A 21,420-nucleotide genomic window follows, 5' to 3' on the forward strand; every position below is an offset into this window, starting at 1 on the left:
CATGTCACAACTGAGTTCACAAGCGTAACTAAAAATGACCCCGTGGGCGGCAGTGAAGCTCTGTTCATTTAAAAAAATATTTTTCCTGTCTGTTTTGCAGATTACATAATATCCATTGATCTGTCTTCAAATTCACTGACTCTTTCTTAGCATCTCCATTCTGTTATTAAGTCTATTCAGTGAACTTTTAACTTTAGACATTGTATTTTTCAGTTCTAGAATTTCCATTTGGTTCTTTTTTATAACTGCTATTTATCTGCTTAGATTTATTGATTTTCTTTCAATTATGAACATATTTCTTGTAACTCATTGAGCATATTTTAAATAGCTGCTTTAAAGTCCTTGTCTGGTAATTCTCATCTCGGGGTTGGCCTGTTTTGATTTTTTTTTTCTTGAGAAGGGTCACATTACTCTGGTCCTTCATTTGAAAAAATCTTTTTTTATTTTTTAAATTATCGAAGCACAATAGCACATTTAATGGAGATTTGGAACATACAGAACAAAGTTACATGTAGTTCTACTATATATTACAATTATTTTTTCAGTAGATAAGTTAAAAATTTTAGTTGGAGTTTCAATATCAAGCTCTTAAAAATTAATATAATGAATAGACAGAAAAGTACGAGGGGATAGTAGACCTGAAAAGCACTATGAACCAATTCAACATAATTGAGATGTATACAGTTTTCACGCAACAGCAAGATACAAATTCTATTTGAGTTCCCATAAACTATATACCAGGGACATAAAACAAGGTGCAAGAATTTCATGGTCTAAAGGTTTGAAATCATACTGTCCTCTTATCACTGTGGAATTATGTTAGAAATCAGTATCAAAAGATATTTGAAAATAACCCACATATTTTCAAGGGCAATGTATCCTTTACCAAAAGATCTTTGACTTAGGCATTGAAAGGCTCAATAAAGTTAAAAGACTGAAAAAATACAGAGGCTGATTGCAGAGAAGAAAGCATTTAAATGAGAAATTCATACCAAAATGATAAATTAATATCAAAGATACTTTAAAAACCCCCATGTATTGGAAATTAAATGTCCACTTTTAAATGATGGGTATATCTAAGAGGCCATAACATGGAAAATTAGAAAATAATTGTAACAAAAATGAAAAGAGAATTTATCAGAATTTGTTGCATGCAGCTGCAGCTGCTCAATGCGACTAAATGCAATGTGGAGTCTTGAATTAGGTATGAAAACAAATAGTTGGTCCTTCACTGTTGAGTGTATTTGAATTATATCCCAGACTAATGGTTTTCAATAGAAACATAATGTGAAGCACATATGTAATTTAAAATGTTCTGGTAGCTACATTACAAAGAAAAAAAGAAATAAGTGGAATTAGTTTTAATAATATTTCTGTTTGACCAAAATGTCTCATTTCCACATGTCATCACTATTCAAAATCGGTGGTAAAATATTTTCCATTCTTTTCTGTGTACCAAGTCTACAAGGCCTGGTGTGTACTTAGAGCAGACCCCAGTTCAGACACCACATTTCCATTAGAAATACTTTATCTGTATCTTATTATTGTTGTTCAGTTGCTCAGTCGTGTCTGACTGTGACTTCCTGAACTACAGCACGCCACACTTCCCTATGCATTACCATCTACTGGGGTTTCCTCGAACTCTTGTCCATTGAGTTAGTGATGTCGTCCAACCATCTCATCTTCTGTTGCTTCCTTCTCTTCTTGCCCTCAATCTTCCCAGCATCAGGGTCTTTTCCAATGAGTCAGCTCTTTGCATTAGGTGGCCAAAGTATTGGAGCTTCAGCATCAGTCCCTCCAATGAATATTCAGGGTTGATATCCTTTAGGATTGACTAGTTTGATTTTCTTGCAGTCCAAAGGACTCTCAAGAGTCTTCTCTAGCACCACTGTTCGAAATTCTTTGATGCTCAGCCTTCTTTATGGTCCAACTCTCACATCCATACATGACTACTGGAAAGACCATAGCTTTGACTATACAGACCTTCGTCGGCAAAGTGATGTCTCTACCTTTTTTTTTTTTTTAAACCTGTATTGAGATTTCATAAAATTTGCAGTTGAAATACTAATTTCACGTAGTCATTCCAAACATAAGAATTTTCCAAAAACGAGCTTACTTTTAGAATTTAAATTAATTAACATTAAAGGTAACAGCTCGTTTCCTCAGTTGCCCTGGCCGTGATCCACGTGCTTTGGAGTCGCATGTGGCTCTGGCTGTTGATTACACAGCGTGGTACCCTGGAGACACTGGATTCTGTTATACTGACTCCTTCAACTGTCAATGCCTTTACTTTGGCACGGCAGTCAGCTTCCAAATTCTTTCTTGCCTGCAGCGGGCAGTCATTCATATCTTGGTTCAGCTCTTTTGTCTTTTTTAAAAAGATTTTATTTATTTTTAATTGGAGTATGGTTTCTTTATATTATGTTGGTTTTGCCATACATTAACATGAGTCAGTCATAGGTACACATATGTCCCCTCCCTCTCGAGCCTCCCTCCCACCCTGCACCACATCCCACCCTTCTAGGCTGTCACAGAGTGCTGGGTCGGGCCCCGTTTGTTATACAGCAGCTCTCCATTAGCTGTCCGTTTCACGTACGGTGGTGTATGTCCCCACGCTACTCTCTCCATTCGTCCCACCCTCTCCTTTCCCCACTGTATCCGCAAGTCTGTTCTGTGTGTCCGCGTCTCCATTCCGGCCCTGCAGATAGGTTCATCAGTACGTCCTTCTAGATTCCATATATATGTGTTAATATACAATATTTGTTTTTCTCTTTCTGACTTACTTCACTCCGTGTAATCGGCTCTAGGTTCATCCACCTCATTAAAACTGATTCAAATGCATTCCTTTTTTATGGCCAAGTAATATTCCGTTGTGTACATGTACTCCAACTTCTTTCTCCGTTCATCTGCTGATGGACATCTAGGCCACTTCCATGTCCTAGCTATCATAAATAGTGCTGCAGTAAACACGGGGGCACGTGTGTCTTTTTCAATGATTTCCTCAGGGTCTGTGCCCAGTAGTAGGGTTGTCGGGTCATGTGGTAGTTTCATCCCTAGTTTTTTAAGGACTCTCCATACTGTTCTCCGGAGGGGCTGTATCAATTTTCACTCCCACCTCTTTTGTCTTTAGCTGGGACTCTTCACATGTGACCTGCACACGCATGGTTCAGGCGTCAGCTGGAATGTGGACAGGGTGTGTACACAGAAGGTGGGGCTCCTCCTCTCTCTCTCTCCTGTTTCAGATCCCCCTCACATTGCTAATGGCTGTGGTTGCTTTGGGTTCAGTGTGTTGGTTCTTCAGGCCAGAAAGACAGTCTGGTTTTGGTGGGGGTGGGTGGGCGCAGATGTAGCTGCTTCGTGCTGGCCACTGATTGTGGCCACTCAGGTTCAAAGCCATTAAGAACAGGAAACTCTGTACTTGTCCTTTCTTCTGAAGTTTTAAAGGTTTTTCCTCCAACACCTGCCTGCTTTCTTTCACTCTCCTGAGCCTTTAGATAGTTCTTTTTTTGTATTTTGACAGAGTCTACAGGGGACTGTGGGAGGTTAGTCTGTTCAGAGCTTTCTCTGCCACAACTTCTGCTACTTTGTTTTAAAAAAGCAGTCCCAGAGTTAGGGACCAGTTGGAAGTATACTGCAAAGAACAATTGTTTTTCCTAAGCCATTTAGAAGGAAGCTGCTTCATTACCTCAAGTATCTTAGTGTTCAGTTCAGTTCAGTTCAGTCGCTCAGTCGTGTCCGACTCTGTGTGACCCCATGGACTGCAGCACGCCAGGCCTCCCTGTCCATCACCAACTCCCGGAGTCTACCCAAACTCATGTCCATCGAGTTGGTGATGCCATCCAGCCATCTCATCCTCTGTCGTCCCCTTCTCCTCCTGTCCTCAATCTTTCCCAGCATCAGGGTGTTTTCCAATGAGTCACCTCTTCACATCAGGTGGCCAAAGTATTGGAGTTTCAGCTTCAACAGCAATCCTAATGAACTCTCAAGACTGATGTCCTTTCGGATGGACTGGTTGGATCTCCTTGCATGTTTCCTTAAAACCAGCCCTGTTCTGTACTCCCACAATGCAACCATAATGGTAAAGACAGTAACGTCAAGTCACAACGACTGCCTCAGCCCCGGACCCAGGTCACAGTTGTGCAGCGCATCTGGCAAGTCTCCTTCCATCTGGACGTTTTGCAGTCTGTCCTTAGTTTTGAGGACCGTAACACTTTGAAGATTGCAGACCTGTTATTTTGTAAAGTGTCCCCAACTTGAGTTTGTCAGATGGTAGGTGTTTCCCAATGGCTAGATTGAGGCCTGCATCTTCGGCAGGAATGTCGCAGCAGCCTCGCTGTGCTCGCCTCGTGACCTTTTGCTAGGTTGCAGGTGACTTCCGCCTGTCCCATCACTGCTGCTGTTCACTGCGGTCACTCCACTAAGGTGGGAGCTGTCAGATCCCCCTTTCTTTTCCCAGCGGAATGTTCTTTATACTGTGTAATTAATAAGCAGTTTGTAGGAGACATCTTGGAAGCTGTGTAGATGTATCATTCCTCACCAAGCTTCATATATTCTTTATTGTTTATATATTTTCAGGGACTTGAGATTTCCTGTTTTAATAAGTGGGTTATGATCCATTGCTTTCATTATTTATTTTGATATTTAAATTGTCCCTAATTTAGCCACAAAGGCACCTTCATGCTGGTTTCTGTGTCCTTTTGACGTGTCCCTAGCATTTTTGGAACACTTTCTGACTTCCTGATGCAAGATATTACAAGCTCACCTGTACTTTCCATGCTCAGTCCTGGAATCATCTGTCTCTCCAAAGAGCGCTGGTTCTTTTTAATGCAAACAGGCATCCGGAATCTGGGATCTAGGCAGCAGGGCTGCTCATTGCTCCTGGATGCTACTGCTCCGGGCCCTCTAAGTGGGCAGAGCTCCAGGGGCCTGTTCCATATGCACATCCCTATACACACATGTGCATGCGTGTGTGCTCAGTCACTCAGTCAGGCCCGACTCTGTGACCCCAGGGATTGCAGCCGCCAGTCTCCCCCATCCGTGGGACAGATCAGGCGAGCGCACTGGAGTGGGTTGCCATTTCCTCCTCCAGGGGATCTTCCCAACCCAGGGACTGAACCCGCTTGTTTCACTTATTTGAATGTGCTGGCATGTGACTCATCACCCATCTCCCATCTCCAGCGCCCACACACCCAGGTGGATGCCCTCTGCCCGCCGTGTGGGTGCGCTCCCTGGCTCTGGACCAGGCTCCCTGACATGGCAGACACCACGTGTCTCTGCCCCGTCTAATGACTGCAGGACTGAATTGTGAGGGGCAGACAGGGAAGAAGGGAAGGGGGAGGAAGGTGAAGAGCTTTCCTCCTCTTCTTTTAAAAAATGTTTCCCCTTTATTCGCTTCCAGAATCTCAGAAATAATATATATTGATTCTTTCACCTTTCACTATTTATTATATCCACATTTTAAATAAGAGCTTTACTGAGATATGATTCACATATCATAAAATTCAGCACTTAACAGTGGACGGGTCTGTGGGGTTTTTCCAGTGATTTCATTTGTTGATTATTCTGGCTGTGCTGGTCTTCGCTGCTGCACAGGCTCTTCTCTGGCTGTGGGGAGCAGGGGCCACTCCCTAGTTGCGGTGCGTGGGCTTCTCACTGTGGCGGCTTCTCTTGTTTCAGAGCACGGGCTTTCGGGCACTCGGACTTCAGGAGCTGTGGCTGTGGGCTCAGTGGCTGCAGTTCCCAGGCTCGAGAGCACAGGTTCAGTAGTCGTGTTGCATGGGCTTAGCTGCTGTGAGGCTTGTGGAATCTTCCTGGACCAGGGATTGAACCGGTGACTCCTGTGCTGGCAGGCAGATTCCTTCCCACTGAGCCACCAGGGAAACCCCCGAGGTTTTTAATATGTTCACAGAGTGATTCACAATCACCACTATCTAATTCCGGAACATTTCATCATCCCTAAAAGAAACTTTTGTATTCCTTAGCAGTTACTCTGCACTCCCCCTTCCCCTAATCCCTGACAACCACTAATCTACTCTGTGTCTTAATAGATTGTGTAGTCTGGCTATTTCATAAAAAGGAATAATGTAGTGTATGATCTTTGGCTTCTTTTACTCAGCATAATGTTTAGTTCTGCTAAACATCCATGCTGCAGCATGAATTGGTACTTCGCTCCTTGCTATGACTGAATAGTGCTCCGCTGCATGGAGACGACGCAGCCTCTTTAGCGTCAGGTGATGGGCCTTTGGGTTGTCTCCACGTTTTGGCTTCTGTGAACAGCGCTACTGGGACTTCCACGTACAAGGTTTTATGTGGACATATGTTTTCACTTCTCTTGGGTACGTACCTAGGAGTGGAAGTGCTGTGTCGTGTGGTAATGTTCTCTTGCTTTTAAAGAACATTTGTCCTCACAAACATTGCATCCGTTTCATCACAAGCTTGATTGAACTGATCTTTTCTTTATACCAAATGGAAAGTGAAAATATTATTTCCTGCTAATGTCTCCCTATATTCATGATCTAATGTTAATTTAAAATTTTGACAGCCTCCCAAGCTAATCAGCTATGCAGGAAGAGGAACAGCACAGAAAATGTGAAATGTGGATCCGTTTTTTTAAAAGCGACATCTGTTTTAAAAAGAAGTCACTGAGAACTGTAGAACTTCAGAGCCTTTACATAACAGGTTCCCGTGGTCTGTCTTACTATCAGCGTGTGTTTCTAGAACCTTGAGCTCTCGTGACCCATGCATAAACCCAGGAGACCGGAGTGCAGTGCCTTCACAGGAGGCCAGGTTCACTGGGAAAGCAGGGCAGAGCTTGTCTCCCTAATCCCTGGACTTCACAGGGTGTGTGACCTTTCTAGGTCTTTTAATGACTAATCCACGTGGTGATACCCAACTTTCTTTTTCAATGGTCAATATAAGCCTAACTGGCAATGTATAAAACTGGTAAAATAGTTCATGGAAATCTTAAAAATTAGAAAAGAGGGGGCTTCCCTGGTGGCTCAGTGGTAAAGAATCCACCTGCCAATGCAGGAGACACGGGTTCAATCCCTGATCTGGGAAGATCCCGCATGCCGTGGAGCATCTAAGCCCGTGCACAACTGCTGAGCCTGTGCTCCAGAGCCCGGGAGCCGCAACTGCTGAAGCCCTCTCACCCTGGAGCCTGTGCTCCACAACAACAGAAGCCACTTCCACGAGACGCCTGCTCACCATAACTCGAGAGGAGCCCCCGCTGCCTACAACTAGAGAGAAGCCCGCCCAGCTGTGAAGACCCAGTACAGCCAGAGATAAAGTAAATAAAAATTTACAAAATGCATTAAAAATTAGAAGAGAATTTCCCAGTTTTAGTGAATTTATTTTAGCTGTAATTTTATCTCAAGAACCGTGTCAAGAGTGTTTGAATGTCAGGGTGATGATAGACGAGGCATTGTTTGTTAGCCACCCTGTTCCTTAGTTTCATTAATAGTGATATGAATTGTTTTTAAATGTGTCTCAGTCTCTGAATATCAGTATAAGTTGAACATTTTAAGAGAAGTTGCACCGGTTACTAGATGCCAGAGAAGGAAAGCAAAGTTCTATTCAGGTCTTGGTGGTTGTCCCAAGGAAAGAGAAGCCTTGGAAGGTTCTGATCAACACACTGGACGTGCATTCACAAACTGTGCTTCGCCAGCTGCAGTCTAAGGATTTGCTTCCAGTGATTCATCAGTGGACGGTTTTGAGTCTCAAGACATTTTTGCCAGAATCGCAAATCCTGGAGAAGTGAATCCTTAGTCCAGCCTTTCCTTTTAGACTGGATCCTTGAGCTTAGTTTGGAAACTAGGCATTGCAAAAATGTATCTGCCACCTTAGAATTTGCATCAGATCACAGGTAGTACTTGTGTTCTTGCCTGGAGAATTCCATGGACAGAGGAGCCTAGTAGGCTGCAGCCCATGGGGTCACAGAGTCGGGACACGACTGAGCGACTTACACTTCACTTCACAAGTAGCACTAATTTTCCCAGGTGGTGCTAGTGGTAAAGAACCCGCCTGCCAGTGAGACAGAAGGGAGGGGGTTCAACCCTTGGGTCGGGAAGATCCCCTGGAAGAGGAGGGCACGGCAACCCACTGCAGTACTCTTGCCTGGAGAATCCCCATGGACAGGGGAGCCTGGCGGGCTACAGTCCCTGGGGTTGGAAAGAATTGGACATGACTGAAGCACCTTGGCACGCACGCACAAGTAGCAACATGAAATGTGACAAAAACCTCAACGGTTGATGGATTTTTTTTTTTTCCCCATACGGTGGTTAGTGTAGTGAAATGAGCTTGGGCTCTGGAGTCACAGATTTCTGTGCTGTGCGGGGAGGTCATTCCTCTGCTCTGTGAAATGTGGAAGGTTTCAACTTCCTCAGAAGGTGGTTTGGGGCTGGATGAGTTAGAACCAAGATTAGCGCCTGTGCCCATTTACGAAGTATGAGCCCCTTCACCGTCAGCTTCCTCCCTTCCGCGTTAACTCTTATCACTGCTGAGACCAGGGGGGCATCCAGTCTGGGAAACTGCACGTTTAATCTGTCCTTGCCCTTCTTCTGTGGGACTTGGGAACCTCTGAGGTGCCTACCCAAGTTGTATCTGCTGAAAACCACCCTGTCAGAAGTCAGAGTCCTGGTGTCCTTTCCAGGAAAAGGCTTTGCAGAGGCCCACCCTGTGAGCCACTCTCCCCACAGTCCCATGTCCTAGTTATACATGTTTTAAACAGTAAAGGGAAACGTGTCCTTTGGGGAAGACCGAGATAACTGTGCTAGGCTTCGAGGCTGGAATTTTAAGGGCTAAGTAGCCGTTCAGCTGTACGGGAGATTGTACTTGTGTATTTGCATGAAGCTTAAAATATATATTTATATTGATTGTGTGTTTATTTTAATTTTAGTTTCACATGCTTTCTGGGGAAATAATTTTTTCACTTTTTTTAAAAAATTGGCTTTTTATTTAAAAGTAATTTCAAGCCTCCAGCAAGTTTGTAAAGGAAAGTATGGTACAAATAATGGCCGTTTACCCTTGCCCAGATTTTTCAACTGTGAACATTTAACCTCATTCGCTTCTCCTGTAATCTTTCACTCCCTCTGTGCACATATGCAAACTATATATATTTGAAATACACAAATAATGTATGTAATTTTTTCTGAACCATTTAAGCGGAAATTGCTTATACTAACGGTGCTTTCTTTGTTTTTTGGCTGTGCTGGGTCCTCATTGCTACGCACGGGCTTTCTCTCGTGGCAGCGAGCAGGGGCCACTCTTCGTTGCGGTGTGAGAGCTTCATAGCGGTGGCTTCTCTTGCTGCGGAGCCCGGGCTCTGGGCTCTGGGCTTCCGTAGTTGTGGCTCTCGGGCTCGAGAGCACAGGCTTCAGCAGTTGTGACACATGAACTTAGATGCCCCACACAACGTGGAATCTTCCTGGCCCAGGGCTCGAACCTGTGTCCCCTGCATTGGCAAGCAGATTCTTAGCCTCTGGACCACGAGGGAAGTCCTATTACTGGTCCTGTACTTCTAAATACTTCAGTGTGTATTTCTTCAAGAATAAGAACTGTTCTCTTACCTAATCATAGCACAGTTATCAACTTTGGTAAACATTGAGGTAGTAATACTTTTATTTACTCTAGAGTCTGTATTAACCCACCTGGCCCAATGATGTCCCTTGTAGAATTTTAGATTTAAAAATGACTTTTTTCTACCTTAAAAGCATATGACTGTATAGAAAGGGTACATGATACTCAGAGGATAAATTGTGCTGTGGCCTCAGACTCTTGGGAAATATATATATGTTTATACACACACACATATATATAAATACATATGTAAAATATATTAGAATATATTTCTACTACTGTTAGTTTATCTTTTTAAAAAACATTTATTTATTTGGCTGAGCTGGGTCTTAGTTGAGGCATGTGGGATCTAGTTCCCTGACCAGGGATGGAACCTAAGCCCTCTGCACTGGGAGCGAGGAGTCTTAGCCACTGGACCACCAGGGAGGGCCCTACTTTACCCTTTAGAAAGACCTGTTGTTGCTGTTCAGTCGCTCAGCTGTGTCTGACTCTCTGTGACCCCGTGGACTGCAGCACTCCAGGCTTCCCCGGCCTTCACTGTCTCTCCGAGTTTGCTCAGACTTGTGTCCATCGAGTCAGTGAGGCCATCCAACCATCTCATCCTCTGTCGTCCCCTTCTCCTCCTGCCCTCAGTCTTTCCCAGTTAGATGGACCTAGATTTTAGCTAATTCTGTAGAGGGCTTGGTGGCTTTGGTTGAGCGCAGACTGGCATTCTGGTGTGTCTGCTGCTCGTGCTTGGTTTGCTGATGGTGCCTGTCGACTCAGGCGCCTGGGCCGAGTAGCTGTAAGCGTCCTGGAGCGCCCCGCCCTGCTCTGAGTGCCCTGCCCGTGTCGCGAAGCCTGCTGTGCTGTCCACGGCTTGGCCCTGAACTCACTAACGAGCTGCCACTCTTCTTGTTTGGGTGTAGATCCCCCTCACCAGTTCTGGAGCTGTTCCGTACCTTGTATTCCTGTCCAGATTTGGAGGAATTGACCTGAATATCAATGTTATAAAGAGGTAAGTGTTTTTTTTTTTTTTTCCTCGTATGAAAATTTAAAACTTGAAGTGATGCGAGATAGGACCCAAGCACATTAGAGCTAAACATGTCAACAGATACAATCCTCAGGCAAAAAATTTACTTAGAGAAGATTCTGATGTCTAAATGGTATATGTTTCAGGATAAGAGAAATAATATTGTATTCAAAGTGGAGACACAGCAAATTAAAACCAGACCAACATGTTTCACAAGTGGTGCTAGCGGTAAAGACTCTGCCTGCCAGTGCAGGAGATGCGGGGGAGTCGGGTTTGATCTCTCGGTCTGGAAGACCCCTTGGAGAAGGAAATGGCAGCCCACTCCAGTATTCTTGCCTGGGAAATCTCAGTGACAGAGGAGCCTGGAGGGCTACCGTCCATGGGGTCACAAAGGGTCAGATACAACTGCACACACCCAGCACAACATACTTCATATGCGATGCCTTTCATATTTGGAAATAAGGAATTTAATTTTTTTTTTTTTTTTTTTTTTTTTGCCACATTGCAAGGCTTGTGGGATCTTAGTTCCCCAGCCAGGGATGGAACGTGGGCCCTGGCATTGAAAGCAGCACATCTTAACCCTGGACCACCAGAGAATTACTTGGAAATACGGAATGTAAACTTTGAAGTAAGAGTATTAAGATGCCACATTTTAAATTTGTTTTTTCCATGCATTTTTAGTGTCTTTCATTGGCTAGTGATCATATTTTTGTAGCTATAAAGGAAAAAATTTTAGGAGATCTTTGTATGAGGTCCTCATAGCTGTAGCCTGAGCATGGGGCTCGTTTCCTTATCTGCAAAACAAGAGTGCTGAAGCCTGAACTTTACCGTCTCTGTCAGCTGTTAAGTTCCTTGATGCTAGTGTACAATGTAGGAATATTGTTTTATAGTAGAAAAATTATTGACTCAGATTATTCTGACTCTAAATGAGTAAACTTCATTTTCTCAGGAATTGTGTAAACAATTCTGAGAGAATTAGACTTGGTTCTGAAATATTAGCACATTCTGGTATTGTGACTTTCATGATCGCAGCCATCTTGGATATAGCTGAGTTGTGAGAATTAGTGCAGCCGTGCAGAGAGGGAAGGGGGATTGGTGATTACTGGGTACAGTTTCTGTTTTGCGAGGTGAGCAAGTCCCAGAGATCCCTTGCATAGCAGTATGGATATATTCACATTACTGAAAGTGAAAGTGAAGTGAAAGTGAAAGTCGCTCACTCGTGTCCGACTCTTTGTGACCCCATAGACTATACAGTCCATGGAATACTCCAGGCCAGAATACTGGAGTGGGTAGCCTTTCCCTTCTCCAGGGGATATTCCCAACCCAGGGACTGAAACCAGGTCTCTGGCATTGCAGGCAGATTCTTTACCAGCTGAGCCACAAGGGAAGCCCAAGAATACTGGAATGGGTAGCCTATCCCTTCTCCAGTGGATCTTCCTGACCCAGAAATCAAACTGGAGTCTCCTGCATTGCAGGTAGATTCTTTACCAACTGAGTGAGCTGTACAGTAAAAACGGCTAGGATGGTAACTTGTGTCCTTCCCTGGTGGCTCTGATGGTGAAAGAGTTCATCTGTGATGCAGGAGACCTGGATTCGATCCCTGGGTCAGGAAGATCATCTGGAGAAGGAAATGGCAACCCACTCCAGTGTCCTTGCCTGGAGAATCCCATGGACAGAGGACCCTGGCAGGCCACAGTCCACGGGACCACACAGAGCCAGACATGACTGAGGGACTAACACTTAAAAAAAAAAAAATTCAGTGCAGCAGCTCCACCAAGAATGACAAAGTATTATCTGCTCTGGGATCAGGGACTTGTGATCTGCTGATGCTGTCTGTAAGTGATGAGCTAGGATAACTTCCAGACTCATTCAGAAGAATGACTGGTCATTTCATAGGCATATTCTTACTCTTGACCTAATGAAACCATCCCCATTTGGGGGATAAGTAACATAATTTGAATATTCTTTGCTGAAAAAGCTCAACAGTTGGAAAAAACTAAAAGCAGGAGAGTTCTTTTTTGTTTTTGTTCAATTGTGAAACTTCAGTCTAATAATTTGAGATGAAAAGTATCATACATTACTTTCTTAAACACAACAGACTGAATATTTAAAGTAAATTAGAAAGATTTCTGGCTTACTCATGAAGCTAAATTCTCTTTATTGTTTCAGTTCAGTTCAGTCGCTCAGTCGTATCCGAGACTCTTTGCGACCCCATGAACCACAGCACGCCAGGCCTCCCTGTCCATCACCAACTCCCGGAGTCCATCCAAACCCACGTCATTGAGTCGGTGATGCCATCCAACCATCTCATCCTCTGTCGTCCCCTTCTCCTCCTGCCCTCAATCTTTTCCAGCATCAGGGTCTTTTCCAATGAGGCAGCTCTTCGCGTCAGGTGGCCAGAGTATTGGAGTTTCAGCTTCAACATCAGTCCTTCCAATGAACACCCAGGACTGATCTCCTTTAGGATGGACTGGTTAGATCTCCTTGCAATCCAAGGGATTCTCAAGAGTCTTCTCCAACACCACAGTTCAAAAGCATCAATTCTTCAGCCCTCAGCTTTCTTCACAGTCCAACTCTCACATCCATACATGACCACTGGAAAAACCATAACCTTGACTAGATGGATCTTTGTTGGCAAAGTAATGTCTCTGTTTTTTAATATGCTGTCTAGGTTGGTTATAACTTTCCTACCAAAGAGTAAGCGTCTTTTAATTTCATGGCTGCAATCACCATCTGCAGTGATTTTGGAGCCCAGAAAAATAAAGTCAGCCACTGTTTCCCCATCTATTTGCCATGAAGTGATGGGACCGGATGCCATGATCTTATTGTTTAAGGCCATGTATTAGAGTGAATAGAAAATTCTGTTTCTGGTACTATGGTAGGCTACCTCCATGAACAACACTTCCACTGAAAACAAGTAAAATGGTGGATTAAAGGTAAAGTATTTTAATGCATTACTGAGCTGGCAAGAAAGGAAGTAATTCTTAGAGGCTAAGCATGCGGTAGGAAGTGGAATCTAGAGAAGTTTTGTATAAAGAAGTTTTTGCCACAAAGTATTGGCCAAATCTTGGTGAATTGGTGTTTCAGTTTTGTTGGGTCTTCGGAGTGAAAGGGACAAAAGACAAAGCCTATAGGGTCTATCCAAGGTGGAAAAACCAAAGAGAAGACCAGTACATGGACAGTGGGGACCCCTATACCCTCTTGTAAGGATAATTATCAAAATATAGATCTGCATCACAGAAACCTAGCTATTTCAACACTGGCATTGGGTGAATAGAGGAAAGATTGTAATCACAAGTCAATTTTAATGAAGATCTATACCTAAAATAATGCTACCTGTGTGGTCTGAAAAGTCTCAGGCTAGGAATTTACTTAAAACTGGTCCTGGACTGGGTGTGCCCTTCAAGGGAGGGATACGTCTACAACATAGCCCTTAAAGAAAGCCACAGGTAAAGTGTCACACAGAAAACCTTGACGACACATGAAGAAATGAAGAATGAGGACCGCAAACAAATGGAAATCCTGTCCAGTAGAATCAGATCTCCAGACACTTGCCATGTTGAAACTGTCAGATACAGAATATAAAACCAGTGTTGTAATAGCTTTAAAGAAATGAAAGAATGGATTCAATACATGAATGCAAAACAAGAGGCAACAAAAATAAAGATTTGAAGAAGTACACAGTGGAACTGCTAGCACTGAAAGATAACGCCTGCTGTAGAATAAAGTTTTAGTGGATGGGTGAAAATGGTGGATTCAGCACAGCTGGAAAGAGCATTAGTGGAGTGGAAAGCAGATCTGAAGGTAGTATCCGGAATGCAGCTCAGAAACAGAGATGCAAACACGGAGGACAGGTGTAAGAACATGGGAGGTGGGCAGAGAAGGCCCAGTAATACCTCTTGTTGGGTTTCCAGATATGTGAGAGAAGGAGTAGCACAGGGACTGTATTTGAAAAGGTAACGGTTTAGAGTCTCGAGCCAGATAAACAAAAAGGGATGCCTATCTAGACATATCACAGTGAAACTATAGAACATTAAAATCAAAGAGAAAATGTTGAAGGCAGGGAGAAGAAAGATGGGGTTGACTCCAGAGGAGTGACCATTAGACTGACACAGATGTCTCAACAGTGGCAACGAAAGGTGCGAGAGTGTGGGAGGAGCTCTTCAGTGTGCTGAGCTAAAGTATTTGCCTTCCTAGATTTTTTTTAAAAGCTGTATTTGTAAGAATAAGAAGGAGAGCTCTTTCTGTGGGAACCCCTGGCCACCTTTCCTCCTCTTCCCACGGTGTCTGCTCACCACTGGGACCAGACTGTTTGGAAAAGGGAGCCACATCTGGTGCCTTTGCCCATGATGTTCAAAGTTACCTTTCAGCTCCATCTCGTAAACTTTCTTTACACTGACTTGCAGAAAGGGAGCCTTTGCATTGGATTATCCTTCCCAGGTGGCTCAGTGGTAACCCACTGCATTACATTGCAACCCACTCCAGTATTCTTGGCTGGAGAATCCCATGGACAGAAGAGCCTGGCGGGCTACAGTCCACGGGATCACAAAGAGTCAGACACGACTGAGCAAGTAACACTCTCACTTTCGAAGGTTCAGACAGCATCTTTGAATTTCTAAAGATTAAAGAGAAGGCAATGGCACCCCACTCCAGTACTCTTGCCTGGAAAATCCCATGGACGGAGGAGCCTGGTGGGCTGCAGCCCATGGGGTCGATAAGAGTTGGACACAACTGAGCGACTTCACTTTCACTTTTCACTTTCATGCATTGGAGAAGGAAATGGCAACCCACTCCAGTGTTCTTGCCTGGAGAATCCCAGGGACGGGATCTGCCGTCTATGGGGTCACACAGATTCGGACATGACTGAAGCGACTTAGCAGTAGCAGCAGCAGCAAACACAGCAAGAAACATTAAAAAAAAAAAAAAAGCCTGAGGATTAAATAACAACATTTCAGACAAAAACTGAGATGGTTCACATCCTGCAGATCTTGACTAGGGAAATGCTAGAAGATGCTACCAGCGAAAGGCAGGTGATCCCACGGAAACTGCAAGGCCCTCTGTGATCTGGCTGGCCTCCCTGATGGGACTCTGCTGCTCTGCTCTCGTTCATGGTGTTCCCAAACTGAGGACATTCTTGTTGCTTCCACCTTATCACTTTTGACTGGTGCTTCCCAGTGTCTGCAGTGTTTCCACCAGATAAGCCTGTAGGTCACTCCACCCACACCCTTGAGGCTAACACACAAGTGAGACTTTCTCAACATAGAACGTGAGCTCCACAAGGGCAGGCAACTTTATCCGTTTGACTTATTGATGTATTCCAAGTCCCTAGGAGAGTGCTTGGCACAGATCAGGTGCTTAATGTGCTTCCCAGGTGGCTCAGTGGTAAAGAATCTGCCTGCCAATGCAGGAGACACAGGAGACACGGGTTCGATCCCTGGGTTGGGAAGATGCCCTGGAGTCGGAAATGGAACCCACTCTGGTATTCTTGCCTGGGAATTTCCATGAACAGAGGAGCCTGGCGCGCTGCAGCCCATCGGGTGGCAGAACAGTTGGAAATGACTTCGTGACTAAACAGCAGCAACAGAGGTGCTTAATGTATGTTTATTGAGTCAGAGGCTGCAAAAACGCCAACTGAAGTGAAGTCAAGTGAAAAGTTGCTCAGTTGCGTCTGACTCTTTGTGAACCATTTACAGACCTAAGCCAGAATACTGGAGTGGGTAGCCTTTTCCTTCTCCAGGGGATCTTCCCAACCCAAGGATCAAACCCAGGTCTCCTCCATTGCAGGCAGATTCTTTACCAGCTGAGCCACAAGGGGAAGCCCAATGACAACCAACAAATGACACCTGTAGTCAACAGCCTGAATGACTCATGGATGTAACACTGAGGGAAGGAGGAAAAAGTGAACAAATACTTCTGTTCACATGTGAAGTTCAAAACCAGACAACTGAACTGTTTTGTTTAAGGATACATACCTAGGTGGTAAAATTATAAGAAGATAAAAGATAAATGTAAATGAAGATAAAAGTATGTCAAGGCTATGTATTATCACCTTGCTTATTTAACTTATATGCAGAGTACATCATGTGAAGTGCTGGGCTGGATGAAGCACAAGCTGGAATCAAGATTGCTGGGAGAAATATCAGTAACCTCAGATATGCAGATGACACCACCCATATGGCAGAAAGTGAAGAACTAAAGAGCCTCTTGATGAAAGTGAAAGAAGAGAGTGAAAAAGTTGGCTTAAAGCTCAACATTCAGAAAACTAAGATCACGGCATCTAGTCCCTTCACTTCATGGCAAATAGATGGGAAAACAATGGAAACAGTGGCAGACTTTGTTTTGGGGGGCTCCAAAATTGCTTCAGATGGTGACTAAAGCCATGAAAAAGACGCTTATTTTTTGGAAGAAAAGTTATGACCAACCTAAACAGCATATTAAAAAGCAGAGACATTACTTTGCCAACAAAGGTCCATTTAGTCAAAGCTATAGTTTTTCCAGTAGTCATGTATGGATGTGAGAGTTAGACATAGGAAAGCTGAAGAATTGATGCTTTTGAACTGTGGTGTTGGAGAAGACTCTTGAGAGTCCGTTGGACTGCAAAGAGATCCAACCAGTCCATCCTAAAGGAAATCAGTCCTAAATATTCACTGGAAGGAGTGATGCCGAGGCTGAAACTCCAATGCTTTGGCCACCTGATGTGAAGAACTGACTCCTTGGAAAAGATCCTGATGCTGGGAAAGATTGAAGGCAGGAGGAGAAGGGGACGACAGAGGATGAGATGGTTGGATGGCATCACCGACTCAATGGACATGAGTTTGAGCAAGCTCCAAGAGTTGGTGATGGACAAGTAAGCCTGGTGTGCGCAGTTCATGGGATTGCAAAGAGTTGAACATGACTGAGTAACTGAACTGAAAAGTAAATGATATCCAAAGTGCTAGGAGAGTGGTTACTAGGAGGAGGAGAGAAAATATTTAAACTGGAGAAGGGCAGATGGGGCCTCTTTGTGTTTGGCTCTAATTCTTTAAAAACTATTTTTTAAAATTGTATTGATTTATCTGTTTTTGGCTGTGCTGGGTCTTTGTTGCTTCATGAGCTTTCTTCTAGTTGCATAGAAGGGGGCTGCTCTCTCGTTGTGATGCGCGGGCTTCTCATTGCGGTGGCTCCTGCTGTTGTGGAGCACAGGTTTGGGGCACACGGGCTTCAGCAGTTGCAGCTCCCGGGCTCTAGGGCACAGACTCAGTAGTTGTGGCACACAGGCTTAGTTGCTCCGCAGCATGTAGGATATTCCTGGACCAGGGCTCAAACTCGCTTCTTCTGCATTGGCAGGCAGATTCTTTACCTCTGAGCCACCAGGGAAGCCCCAGCTTCTTAATTTGAGAAATTGTTAAACAGGTGTTTGCCTTAATTGTAAGCAAACTATGCATATGTGCTGTACATACTTTTCTGGGTCAAGGTTACATCTCATAATAACAATTTAAAGCAATGAATTTAATAAACAGATTAGATGCAGCCAAGGAAATAAGTGAACTGGAAGATCGGTCAGAAAACATTAGGCAGAATGTAGCACAGACACAGAACATGTAACTGGAGCTCTTACAAAGAGCGCAGCTAGAGGAAGGACGGGAGTAACAGACAAAGAGACCACGGCCCGGCCCGGACCACCGACGGAAGGCGCCGTCCTGTGGATCCCAGAAGCCAAGTCTCCAACAAGATTTAAAGCAGAGGTGGGGGCAGAACCCCAAGGACCGAAAGATCGGAAAAGCAGTAAAACGGGGACTGCCCTGGTGGTCCCGTGGTTGAGACTCTGCTCTTCCACTGCAGGGGCCCAGAGTTTGATACCCTGATCGGGCAGCTAAGATGCTGCATGCTGTGATGCAGCCAAAAAAAAAAAAAAAGATTAAAAAAGAAAGAAGCCAAAGGGCAACACTTACACAAAAGTGACTTTTTAAAAATAATTTATCGTATTTACTTCTTTCTGGCTGAGGTGGGTCTTCGTTGCAGGGCGCGGGCTTTTGGCTGAGCTGGGTCTCGATTGCAGGGCGCGGGCTTCTTATTGTGGTGGCGTCCCTGTCGCCGAGCACGGGCTCTAGGCCCACAGGCTTCAGTAGCTGTACCTCTTGGACTCGGTAGCCGTGGGGCCACGGGCTTAGCTGCCCTGTAGTGTGTGGAGTCTTCCCGGACCAGGAATCAAACCTGTGTCCCTGGCATTGGCAGGCAGATTCCTATCCACTGCGCCACCAGGGAAGTTCAAAAGTCACTTTTGAATGGATGAATAACTAAGATGTGTTGGAAGACCATCACTGCCTCCCTAGAACTGTAGATCTAAAGAAAGCAGTTCAGTTCAGTTGCTCCGTCGTGTCCGACTCTTTGCTACTCCATGGACTGTAGCCCACCAGGCTCCTCTATCCCTGGGATGCTCCAGGCAAGAATACTAGAATGAGTTGCCATTCCCTTCTCCAGAGGATCTTTCTGACCCCGGGATCAAACCTGCATCTCCTGCATTGCAGATGGATTCTTTACCATCTGAAGAGAGGCCCTTTGACAAGTATGCTGGTTGTCATTTCCAGAGCAATTGCTACAAGATTAAAAATGGACTGTGTAACTCCCAAACTCCAAAAAAAAAAAAAAAAAAAAGGCACAAAAACTGAATGATAAAAATTAGATCAACCCAAAAGAAGGCAAGAAGAATCAGAAGAAGCAGGACAAATGGAAATCCTGAAAGTATCAGTAATTATAATAAATATTCCATTTAAAAGTAAAGCCCACGAAAAGAAAAACCTAAACATAAGTTTATAGGAAGGTTAAAAGTGAAGAGATTTAAAAAGACATACCATTCCAAGAAATGCCAATCTAAAGAAAGCTGGAGTCACTGAGTTAGTATCAGGTAATAGAGATGGGGCTCCCTTGAAGGAGACAGAGATGGAGTTTGGAGTTTAGGGTGGCAGAGGAACTGCCTTGACCAAATGCAGAGGTGGGAGGAGGAGGGAGAAGGCTGAGGTTGAGGGGGGCAGCCTCCCTGGGCCCTTGGGGCAGCTGATGGGGGGTACGCAGGTATGTCTACCTTTTACTCCTTAAATCTTAAACATATGCTACATGTACTGTTTTGTATCTCTTCGATACCTAATGAGAACAGTATTAAATATATGACATTTAACAGAGAATTGTAAGGCTGGATTCCTGGTTTCATCTTTAACTTGGGTCCAGCACTCAACTCCTCTGAGCCCTTCGTTCTATGTAAAATGAAGTTAATTTCCCTTTAAAGCGCTCTAGTGTCTTCCCCTCGTCCCACTGTGAAGTTCAGGGTCCTCATCAGGGCCCCCCGCACCACTGGGCTGGTGCCCGCCTCCATCTCTGAGCTTACCCCGTGTTCCTCGGCCCTGCTCAGTGGGCTCTGGTCCCCCAGCCCCTGCAGTGCCAGCCCTGGGATGTGCCAGACTCCTGCCACCTCTGGGCTTCCTGCCGCTGCGTGCTTCCTTTGCTTTGCTCAGAGAGCTGTTCCTCCAAGAGAGTGGCTCCTGGCTCCTCAGCGTGTGGGTCTCTATCCCAATGCCCTGTTGTCCACCCCGTCCCGGAGACGGGCCTTTCCTTCTTACCCTGTCTCTCCCCGCCACCCCCATCGCCTGCCTTTATTGTCTTCACAGCACTTCTTATTACATCAACTTACCAACAAAGGTCCGTCTAGTCAAGGCTATGGTTTTTCCAATAGTCATGTATGGATGTGAGAGTTGGACTATAAAGAAAGCTGAGTGCCGAAGAATTGATGCTTTTGAACTGTGGTGTTGGAGAAGACTCTTGAGAGTCCCTTGGACTGCAAGGAGATCCAACCAGTCCATTCTAAAGGAGATCAGTCCTGGGTGTTCATTGGAAGGATTGATGTTGAAGCTAAAGCTGCAATACTTTGACTGCCTGATGCGAAGAGCTGATTGATTTGAAAAGACCCTGATGCTGGGAAAGATTGAAGGCAGGAGGAGAAGGGGACAACAGAGGATGAGCTGGTTGGATGGCATCACTGACTCAATGGACATGAGTTTGGGTAAACTCCGGGAGTTGGTGATGGACAGGGGGCCTGGGGTGCTGCAGTCCATGGGGTTGGAAGAGTCGGACATGACTGAGCGACTGGACTGAACTGAACTGAACGTTGCTTATTTGATTGCTTATTTCCCGTCTGTCACCATCACTGGCATTAAGCTTTTTCAAGACTGGAAATGGTGTTCTGCTCAACGTGGTGCCCCAGACCTGGGTACAGGAGGCGCTGGATAAATACTGTGAAGTGGCATCTGGTGTTCTTTGTCCCCATCCTAGCCCCACGGTTGATTCCACAGAGGGAGTCTGAAGTGGTTTATGGGTGGACAGAGGATGCAAAATCAGAGTTAATACAAGCAGATGGAGCCAAGCGGCTGGTTACAGATGTCCAGCCAGGCTCAGCCCTTTTCAGCAGGGCTCAGCGTGCACTGCGTTGGAATGGGAGCCCACAGGGTCAGAACGCAGTGCCTCAGCCCAGGGTGGGGAGGGGGCGGCGAGGCCAGGCCACCCGCATCTGAAGACTGGGCCTCCACTTCCCCATCATGACCTTCGGCCCGCCCAGCCTCTGTAAAGCGGGATGTCTGCTAACCCATGGAATGAGGCCTCATGGAGTGCAGGCTGTAATTACTCAGTCCCCGCACCGCCCTGGGAGGAGTGGATGTTGTATTTCATTTTACAGAAGAGGGGCCCCAGGCCTGGAGAAGCTAAGTAACTTGCCTGAGTTCACACTTCTGGCAAACGGTAGTACATAAGAAACACCTTGCATTTAAAAATATGCAGTGTAGAAATTCTTATCATTTTCATCTCTG

The 21,420-nt window shown here is 44.9% G+C and overlaps 1 protein-coding gene across 3 annotated transcripts in view; it reads left to right on the forward strand.

Moving 5' to 3' along the window:
* Window positions 1-21,420, forward strand: part of EFCAB6 (EF-hand calcium binding domain 6) — a 252,818-nt gene that overhangs the window by 30,785 nt on the left and 200,613 nt on the right. For all 3 annotated transcript variants that reach the window (XM_027540564.1, XM_027540563.1, XM_027540565.1), the window contains one exon: window positions 10,485-10,573. In XM_027540564.1, the coding sequence (XP_027396365.1) occupies window positions 10,485-10,573 (89 nt within the window). The remainder of the gene's footprint in view (window positions 1-10,484; window positions 10,574-21,420) is intronic.

This window comes from Bos indicus x Bos taurus, chromosome 5 (genome assembly GCF_003369695.1).
Source record: "Bos indicus x Bos taurus breed Angus x Brahman F1 hybrid chromosome 5, Bos_hybrid_MaternalHap_v2.0, whole genome shotgun sequence".
Taxonomy (NCBI): domain Eukaryota; kingdom Metazoa; phylum Chordata; class Mammalia; order Artiodactyla; family Bovidae; genus Bos; species Bos indicus x Bos taurus.